Source organism: Denticeps clupeoides, unplaced genomic scaffold (genome assembly GCF_900700375.1).
Source record: "Denticeps clupeoides unplaced genomic scaffold, fDenClu1.1, whole genome shotgun sequence".
Taxonomy (NCBI): Eukaryota; Metazoa; Chordata; class Actinopteri; order Clupeiformes; family Denticipitidae; genus Denticeps; species Denticeps clupeoides.
The window spans coordinates 703,820-714,271 of NW_021630015.1; the positions used below are offsets into that span (position 1 = coordinate 703,820).

A 10,452-nucleotide genomic window follows, 5' to 3' on the forward strand; every position below is an offset into this window, starting at 1 on the left:
ACATTAGTGACGTTTAATTACAGGACAGCTTCCATCAGGAAGACCCGTCTGCAGACGTCCTCTGAACAGGACCAGAGCAGATCAGGTCCCAGCTGGAGATATTAGTGTCCAGAGTAGCAGCAGGTTTATTAATAAATAAAACTAAACAGAATAGGAACACGGTTCTCAGATGTTCCTGTGGCTTCTGCAGGCAGGTTCTCCAGCTCTGCTGCCTGGAAGTGTGATCCAGGGCCAGACTGGCTGTAATGTGTTAACAATTCACCGCGATCCGGAACTGAGCAGAACCCCCTCACACTCACCAGGTCATATGTACGGTGTTCACACACACACACACACACACAGAGAGAGATCATGTCATATGTACGGTACTTACTCACTCACTCACTCACTCACACACACAGATCAGGTCATATGTATGGTTTTCACTCACTCACACACACACACACACACAGATCAGGTCATATGTACGGTGTTCACACACACACACACACAGAGAGAGATCATGTCATATGTACGGTACTTACTCACTCACTCACACACTCACACACACACACAGATCAGGTCATATGTACGGTTTTCACTAACTCACACACACACAGATCAGGTCATATGTACGGTTCTCTCTCACACACACACACACACAGATCAGGTCATATGTACGGTTCTCTCTCACACACACACACACAGATCAGGTCATATGTACGGTTCTCTCTCACACACACACACACAGATCAGGTCATATGTACGGTTCTCTCTCACACACACACACACAGATCAGTTCATATGTACGGTTCTCTCTCTCTCTCTCACACACACACACACACACAAGAGCATATGTACTGTGTGTGCATGCACGCACACCCAGATCCAGTCATATGTATGGTTTTCATTCACACACACACACACACACGATCATATGTACCGTGCAAACACACACGGACATAGACACACAGATCCGGTCATACGTACTGTGTGCACATGTACAGTACATATTTACACATGCGGTGTTCCTTTAGTGGATTTTGAACAGTAGAGAACCCCGCCCGTACGGTACGCCTGGACCTGCCGCCGCAGAGAGGACACGGGGGGGCGGAGCGAGACGAGCACAGGACGTGGCGTACACACAGCTTACTTATAACTTAATCGATGCAATAGATATTCTGTTTACACGCTATGTACACATGCTGCAGAGGACGCCGTGGTCACACGCTGATGGGCGGGGCCAGTTCCAGCTAGGAGGAGGAGGATAAGGCGGGGAAAACAAATCAGCGGAGAACAGGGTCCGTCCAGAGGGACGGAGAAAGGACAGAAAAAGTGAAGTACACCAAAAAGACTAGCTCCGCCCCCACCTACAAACACCAATCGGCTCTCCGGTTCTTCCTTTATTTACAACGCAGCTTCCTGTAGCCTCGAGGGGACGCCGTCCCCGCAGTCCCGGCTCCCTGATTATTTTACACAACGCCGTCTTTCTACAGTTGTCTTAGAACGAGGAAAGAAAAAGCACAAGGCCCCGCCCCCCCGGCCGATGAGGACGCGATGGAGGGCGGCTGGAGCCGGGCGGTGCGGCATCATGTCTCCGGAAGCTGGCTGATGTCGGTTAGGTTGGTGTCGTTGAGAATGGCTTTGATCCGGTCCAGGGACTCGGCCTGACGTATTCGCTCCAGCTGCACCTGAGAGGGCGGGGCAGGGTGCAGTCTGAGTGGTTTATTACGTTTAATAAAAGGTCACTGTTCACTAATATCACGCTTGCCAGAAGTGACCAGAGAGAAACAGGAAGTGGCTGCTAGAGTCTGGTACTTCCTGTGGACATCTCCGGGCCCCACCCACTACTGACATGCAGGTTACAGTTTGGGGCGTGGCCTCCATGCGGTTTGTGTTCACCTGCAGGGTCTGCGACAGCTTGACAAAGTCCCGCTGAACTTGTTCACTAACGTCCAACTCCGTCTGCAGCCGCTGGGCTTTATCCTTCTCGTCAAACACCAGAGTCTCCAGAGTCGCCTACACACACACACACACAATACAACACACACAGACACACACACACACACACACACACACAATACAACACACAGACACACCACACAATACAACACACAGACACACACACACCACACAATACAACACACACAGACACACCACACAATACAACACACACAGACACGCACACACACAATAAAACACACAGACACACACAGACACACGCACACACACAGACACACGCACACACACACACAATACAACACACAGACACACCACACAATACAGCACACAGACACACACACACACACACACCACACAATACAGCACACACAGACACACCACACAATACAACACACACAGACACGCACACACACAATAAAACACACACCACACAATACAACACACAGACACACACAGACACACGCACACACACACACAATACAACACACACAGACACACCACACAATACAACACACACAGACACGCACACACACAATAAAACACACACCACACAATACAACACACAGACACACACAGACACACGCACACACACACACACACAATACAACACACAGACACACCACACAATACAGCACACAGACACAGACACACACACACCACACACACACACACACACACACCACACAATACAGCACACACAGACACACACACAATACAACACACACAGACACGCACACACACAATACAACACACACAGACACACACAGACACGCACACACACACACACAATACAACACACACAGACACGCACACACACACACACACACATACACAATAAAACACACACCACACAATACAGCACACAGACAGACACACAGACACACACACACACCACACAGACACACACACCACACAGACACACACAGACACACACACACACACACAGTATTAAAAAGACGGTCATGCAATCCATAGGTGCGGATGTAACAACACACACACACACACACACACACACTCACCTTGCTGGACAGCGCTTGCTTCAGCTGATCCTCAAGGTTGTCCTTCAGGGTCTGCAGCCCATCCACAGCCTGGACCTTCTCCGACAGTTTACTCCCCAGCTGTAACACACACACGTTACAAACATCCCGGCTACAGAGCGGAATACTCCCTCACACACACACACACACACACACACACACACGCCGGACGTTACCTGCTCCTTCTCCACTTTCACCCTCTCCAGCTCGGTCTTCAGGCTGGAAAACGAGGCTGCAGGGAGAGAAGAGAGGACATTTCACACCACAGCACTCGGCAGGCTGCGGCGTATCAGCGGTGAGCAGCGTGGCGATTAGAGGCGGTGGGCGGGGCTACGAGGAGGAGCGGAAGCAGGTGGTTACGGGTTCTGGGCTGTGAAATGGCTGCTTCACGATGAGTGATGATGCACGGAGACACACACACACACACACACACACACACACACACACACACACAGAGTAGGACGTACCTTCCAGGATGTCTGAAACCAAACCACCAACCCAACAGGGAGAAGGACAGAAGAGAGGAGAGACGAGCTGAAACCAACTACACCAGGTAACACGTCCCACCCACATCACACCAGACGTTCTCCAGCCATTATAATAACTCATTCAGCAAGAAACCCACCAATTTCCTCCTTGCAGCCCTCGATCTCCAGCTGCAGCGTGTCCTCCAGGTTCTCCTTCAGACACTGCTCCGCCTGGATCTGCTCCTTCAGGAACAGGATCTCCGCCTTCAGCTTCTCCTCCAGGTGCTCCGCCGCGGTGCGGGCGGACACCACGTCCTCCCGGTACTGCAGCACCAGGGACTGGAGCTCCTGCGGAGAAGACACACGCGGCGGTGAGGACCCGGCGGCGGGCGGGCGGGCGTCGAAGGGGCGAGCGAGCGAGCGGGCGGGGCTACCTCCACCACGCACGGCATGCGGAAGTCCTGCTGCTGCAGCAGCGCCAGGTGCAGCCGGTGTTTCCCCTGCAGGCTCTCGTTGTCCCTCTGCAGCCTGCCGAGCTCCTCCGCCACCTGCTCCCGCGACTGGGTCAGCACCGCCTGGCCGGAAAAGGCGCGAGGACCGCGGCGCGTCACCACACGTCCCTGTACTGCTTCATTTGGTGTCAAACTCCAGACTCACCATCTGCTCCTGGCTGCTCCTCTTGGCGTGGCTGAACGTCTGCTGCAGGGAACTCAGCAGAGATTCGGCCTCCTCAACCTTCTGGCCCAAAGCGGAGACCTGGGGACGAGACGGAGCAGCGGTTAACACAGGGACAGACCGAGGACGTTGGATCGGCGTGCGTCGGGGGGCAGCAGGGGGACCTTGGTGGCCGTGTCCTCGCTGCTCTGTTTGACCTGATCCTCCAGCTCCTGCTTCTCGGTCATGGTTCTCTCCAGTTGATCGTTGGCCTGCCGCAGCATGGCCTGGAGCTTCTTCACCTGCGGGGGTCACAGTCCGGGGTCAGGACGGAACCTGGACGCGCGGGTCGAGGCTCCAGGCTCTTTACCCACCTGATCGCGTGTCTCCGCCTCCTGGCCCTGGATGACCTGCAGCTGCTTCTCGTAGTTGGAGCACATGTCGCAGCGGCGGCCCAGCTTCCTGCCGGCGTTCTTCACCTGCCAAGCAGACCTGAATGAGACCAGCTTCCTTTTCTGGAATTTGACCCCTCCAGCCAGCGGCACCGTACCTCCTGCTGCAGCAGGTTCCACTCGGTCTCGCTGACCAGCCGGTAGCCGGGCGGCGGCAGGAAGGCGTTGTCGGGGGCGTGCGAGATGCTGGACAGCAGCGAGGCCGTCTCCTCCTGCTCCGGGGTCATGGCCTTGATGGCCTTCTCCTGGTCCTTGGTGAGCAGGAAGTGGCCCGGCTGCAGGGAGCTGACCGAGGCCGTGTCCAGGTCGAGCCCCCCACTGTCCGCTCCCACCAGCGGCCCGAAGTCCGACTCGTCCAGCTGCCCGGCCGACTGGGCCTTGTGGTTCCGCCCGCCGAGGCCTTGAGGCTGCAGGAAGACCCCCGCGGAACCGAGCGTGTCCGTGGACTGCACCCGGCGCAGGCCGTCCCTGTCTGGGGGCCCCGGGGTGTCGGCGTCCAGCGAATGCAGGGAGCTGTGGAGGCTGTGGGCGGTGTGGGCCTGAGGACAAGAAGGAGACAGTGAAGCCGTTCTGAGGAGGTCAGGAGGTGGACGTTATTAAGATTCAGAGCCGCACCTCGTCCATGGACAGACCCATCAACGAGTCCTCCGCAGCCTCGGCGTGCTCCGCCCCCTCAGCCTCGCTCTCCTCCTTGGCCTGGCTCAGCCGTTCCTTCTCATCCTCCTCCTGAGGAGCAGCGTGACTCGTTAACATCAAGCTGAGACACAGATCCAGGAAACCTGGCGAGAAGCGCGGACGGATCTGGACTCAGCACCTGGTCCTGTTTCTTCATCTCCTCCACCTGCCGCAGCTGCTCCGAGGTCAACACGTTCTCCATCCGCTGCATGTCCCTCATCAGCAGGCGCTGAGACTCCAGAAACTGGTCATTTGCACGCTGCCATGTGTGTTTCAGCTGCGTGTGCTGCTGACGTTCCATCTCCAGGAGGTGGCAAACTGAGGACACACACACACACCATTTACACAAAGATACACACGACTGGATGAGGACCATAAACAAGGTCCAACTCAGCAAAGTGAGGACACACAGACACACCATTCACACTACAGATACATATTACTCGGTGAGGACCATAAACAAGGTCCAACTCAGCAAAGTGAGGACACACACACACACCATTTACACAAAGATACACACGACTGGATGAGGACCATAAACAAGGTCCAACTCAGCAAAGTGCGGAGACACACACACACACACACCATTTACACAAAGATACACACGACTGGATGAGGACCATAAACAAGGTCCAATTCAGCAAAGTGCGGAGACACACACACACACACCATTTACACAAAGATACACACGACTGGATGAGGACCATAAACAAGGTCCAACTCAGCAAAGTGAGGACACACAGACACACCATTCACACTACAGATACATATTACTCGGTGAGGACCATAAACAAGGTCCAACTCAGCAAAGTGAGGACACACACACACCATTTACACAAAGATACACACGACTGGATGAGGACCATAAACAAGGTCCAACTCAGCAAAGTGCGGAGACACACACACACACACCATTTACACAAAGATACACACAACTCTGTGAGGACCATAAACAAGGTCCAACTCAGCAAAGTGCAGAGACACACACACACACCATTTACACAAAGATACACACGACTGGATGAGGACCATAAACAAGGTCCAACTCAGCAAAGTGAGGACACACAGACACACCATTCACACTACAGATACATATTACTCGGTGAGGACCATAAACAAGGTCCAACTCAGCAAAGTGAGGACACACACACACCATTTGCACAAAGATACACACGACTCGATGAGGACCATAAACAAGGTCCAACTCAGCAAAGTGAGGACACACACACACACCATTTACACAAAGATACACACGACTGGATGAGGACCATAAACAAGGTCCAACTCAGCAAAGTGAGGACACACACACACACCATTTACACAAAGATACACACGACTGGATGAGGACCATAAACAAGGTCCAACTCAGCAAAGTGAGGACACACACACACACACACCATTTACACTACAGATACACACAACTGGATGAGGACCATAAACAAGGTCCAACTCAGCAAACTGTGGACACACACGGTTACTCTACAAAATACACACAAACACACACAACTTACTGAGGACTAGAAACAGTCGTCCACAAACACACATAAATCAAGCAAAGTGAGTTCACACACATAGTTACACTACACAATACATACAAACAGAATCTCTGTAAACAAGTCCTTAAATACACACAAACACACATCATTTACACAACAAATACACACAACTTACTGAGGACAAGAAACACAGTCCTACGCACATAAAGTGAGGACAATCACACATCTTCACGAACCACAAACACAATTTCAATACAAACACGTAACACTAAGAATAAATAACCACACCACATACAAAACATACAGCCATAGAAAAAATAGCCACTCTGAAACCGCCTACACAACCATCACTACAAATGGCTTATTACTCAGACCAACCAAATATCTGAAAAAAGGAAGAGGAAACACCCACAGACGACCACATAACCAAAGTGAAGTAAAGTGAAAGGACGTGATTGTCATTGTGAAACACTGCAGCACAGCACATGCTGAACACAACAATATGTGTCCTCTGCTTTCAACCATCACAGTTTACTGAGTGGCACCTCAGTGGAACCTTGGCACTTCAGGATTCGATTACGGGTCCGTTTCTATGCCACCACAGCCCCCAATCCTGCAGTTCAAATAAAAATGTTTATAAATCGCTGCACCAGGTAACATGCAGACATGCCTTCGTGGAGTTCTTTACGAAGCTTCTCGGCGTCCTCCTGCAGAACGGACTTCTGGGTATTGAGCACAGCCACGTACATCTCCAGGTCGGTGCGGCACGACTTCTCAGCCTCCAAAACGTGGTTGAGCTCCTTCATCTGAAACGGGAGATTGGTTTATCACACGTACCTTCAGCACCAATACCAGCTCAGAGATGTCGATTATGAAAAATATTGTTATTCTGCTGGCTGCTCAGGCACAGAACAGTTTTTAGCTCCGCCCACTGTTCTCCAATGAGAACGTTTAAAATGTTTACATCTCATAACTCAAATTTTTAATACAACAGTGGGGTTTCACTTGACAGCTGAGTATGGCGAGGGGCGGGACGATAGGGAAAATATATTCTGATCAATTATTTAAGTGTGCGAAACTCTTCATCATGAAGGTCCTTTTCAAGCGAGCAAGTGACCACTCGGGATACCTTGGAGGCCTCCAGCTCCTTCACCCGCTCCTCTGAGGTGCTCAGCTTGGCCTTCAGGGCAGCGATTTCCTGCTCCATCGGCATCACCACGGAGCGCAGCTTCTCCGCGTCCTCCTGAGCCTGTGGGCCACAAATAATCAAGCACAAACACACTATGTCTCCTCAGTTTATTCTTTAACAGACCTTCTTCATGTCGTTCTCCAGGTTTTCCTCTTCCTGGCCCTCAGAGAGGCGCCGGCGTAGGTCGGCGACCTCGCGCTCCACGTTCTCGCGGTACTGCGCCCACTGAGCGCGCTCCTGCTCCAGCCGCTGGTGGTACCGCACCTCGTACTCCTGCGCCGAATCTGCGGAAGCGGCCAGAACCCCGAGCTTCATCCACGGCACGCAGTGAAGTAAAAGGCCTTTCCCGAGCGGCCGGGCGTGGCGTCGGTACCTTTCATGATGGCCTGCAGCGACGCCACCTCCTCCTGCCACTGCTGCTTCACCTGGTCAATGGCTTCCTGCTTGGTGCTCTCAGAGACGGTGGCTATGGCCTTGATGTTCTCGATCTCCACCCTGGCCTCGGCCAGCTGGACGGTCACGTGACCCAGCTCCGCCTGGGACGCCTCCAGCAGGGCGGCCTGCCTCTTCAGCTCCTCTGGACGTTTAGAGACACGGGTCATTAGAGCGCGTTCTGGGCGTGTCCCACGGGTTAAAAATTAAGTAAACAGCGGCGGTGAAGCTCACCTTCCTTTGTCAGGTACATCTCCTTGAACTTTGCCCTTTTCTGGTTGAACTCCACCTCCAGATGCTGTTTGAGCTTCAGGATCTCCGCCCGCTCGTGTTCCAGTGCCGCCACCCGCTGCTGCAGGACCCCTGGGCAGCGGACAGGAAAGGCCACATTAGCCACCAGCACCGTGACATGAATAATTCATGTTCTCAGGCATCAGAGGTATTTTTCAAGTGGAAATATCCACCACAGATTCATGTTGGGAGTCGGTTCCGTATCTGGAGGGGAAACTGAATGAGCCGCTGTTTTCCGCCGGGACTCTCCTGCGTCATGTGATCCACCAGCCATCCTGTAAACCTGCTTATCCCAGCAGCCTCGGCACACGGACGCCATGTGACCACGTCTGAGCCTCACCTCCAGCACGACGACATGTCAGAAGAAAAACTTCACTCCTCCAAAAACAGCAAGCACAGCAGTGTGTGTGTGTGTGTGTGTGTGTCAGGCTACTGATCCAAGACGTGATGGTGAAACACGAACGTTTGAAAGATCTCGCACCTCCATCTTCTGGAAACTCATCAACATTGGTGACTTGTGCACGATGAGTGCATTGACCAATCAGCACGCAGCGATGAAGAGCTACTGGCCATTCAGAACACAGCAACAAAAGGTGCTGAAGAGGGTGCAGCCAATCAGAACGCCGAATCAGAACCGGCCAGTCAGCGCAAGGTTCAGGTGGTCCAGGTGCGGCATCCGACGGGTGGAAGGCGAACAACCACCCCGACCCAACCACCACCCCCACACCGACCCGCCTGCGCCCTGACTCTCTCCGGCCAGAGGCAGAGAGAGAGGGGCAAACCAGCACCCGACACCCGCCGCAGGCCTCCGCCTCCGAGCGCCGCTCCACACCCGAACGGCGCCGCTCCACACGCCCCGTAAAGCCTTACCGTCGTGCTGGGGCGACCGGGGAGGTCCCGGGGCCTGTTCGGCCATCGCGTCCCGGAGCTGAGCGCAGTTACCGGGCTGTGCGGGAGAGAGCTGCGGGCGCCCGACGACGCAGGCCGCTCCGGACAGAAACAGTGCGCGTTGCGCATGCGCCGGGAGGCAAGGGCGGGGCCGACGCGGTGACGTTCGGGGTGCGTGTGACGTCACGACCACGCTGGCGCTTTCTGGACCATTTGCGCCAATGTAAATGGAGATTATTATTTTATTTCATTATTTTAGTTTCTTTATCAGATTATTTTAACGGACCGTTTTGGAGCCAGCTGGTATGGGGAGCGTTTTATTTTAAAACAACAGTCTGTGTGTGTTTGCGGGAAGTAATAACGTTGTTCAAGGCCCTTCAGCCTACACACTGTTCTTTTCTAAATTTATGAATGATTACACCACATTAATCCTTGGGCTCGTGTTTACATAAATACATATACATATAATTCAATTTAAAGGGTAAGAAAATAACATGTGTGTTTAGTATTTATAAGTGTTGAAGAATAAAATATTCCAGAGCAAGATGCTGCAGTGCAGTATTTAGAATGTGGGGTGCGAGTGGTGTCGTGGTATAAAGTGACATTGTTCACTGTAGTGCAGTAGTTATGGCAATCGCTGTTAACAGTAATGAATGTCAGCAGCTCACAAGCATCGCAGCTTGTGGACAGAAATTGTCTCTGGTTAGGATCCTCCTGGATCTGGCTTCAGAAAAGCTCATTCTACTGAGACGGCCCTTCTGGCTGTTTCTGAGAAGCTACATGCGGCCAGATCGGCAAAACTGTCATCGGTTCATATTCCTCTCGACCTCTCTGCGGCATTCGACACAGTTAACCACAAGACTCTCTTGTCTATCCTGAAGAGGCTTGGAATTCGGGGCTCAGCATGGCAGTGGTTTGATTCCTACCTTG

The 10,452-nt window shown here is 52.8% G+C and overlaps 1 protein-coding gene across 2 annotated transcripts; it reads right to left on the reverse strand.

The window, feature by feature from the left end:
• Positions 1-730: 730 nt before the first annotated feature.
• Positions 731-9,652, reverse strand: rabep1 (rabaptin, RAB GTPase binding effector protein 1). Of its 2 annotated transcripts, XM_028967675.1 has the most exons (19): positions 9,505-9,652; positions 8,578-8,706; positions 8,285-8,488; positions 8,035-8,195; positions 7,852-7,971; positions 7,393-7,528; positions 5,366-5,544; positions 5,167-5,277; positions 4,650-5,090; positions 4,474-4,578; positions 4,285-4,401; positions 4,103-4,201; positions 3,880-4,020; positions 3,604-3,793; positions 3,446-3,457; positions 3,155-3,210; positions 2,961-3,059; positions 1,882-1,998; positions 731-1,670 (listed from the first exon to the last, which is right to left on the reverse strand). In XM_028967675.1, exons 1-19 carry the CDS (start codon positions 9,548-9,550, stop codon positions 1,569-1,571), a joined length of 2,565 nt encoding a protein of 854 aa, XP_028823508.1. In that variant the 5' UTR covers positions 9,551-9,652; the 3' UTR covers positions 731-1,568. The 2 variants fall into 2 exon arrangements, with proteins under 2 accessions (XP_028823508.1, XP_028823509.1); XM_028967676.1 differs by lacking the exon at positions 3,446-3,457.
• Between the last annotated feature and the right edge of the window lie 800 nt (positions 9,653-10,452).

Bases quoted from the DNA above. Each gene is read 5' to 3' on its own strand.
- rabep1 (XM_028967675.1), bottom strand. From the start codon at position 9,550: ATGGCCGAACAGGCCCCGGGACCTCCCCGGTCGCCCCAGCACGACG. The intron at 7,972-8,034 runs GTCTGTTAAAGA...TGTGGCCCACAG, and splicing joins TGGAGAACGACATGAAGAAG to GCTCAGGAGGACGCGGAGAA. The intron at 1,671-1,881 runs GTGAACACAAAC...CCGCCCTCTCAG, and splicing joins AGCTGTCGCAGACCCTGCAG to GTGCAGCTGGAGCGAATACG.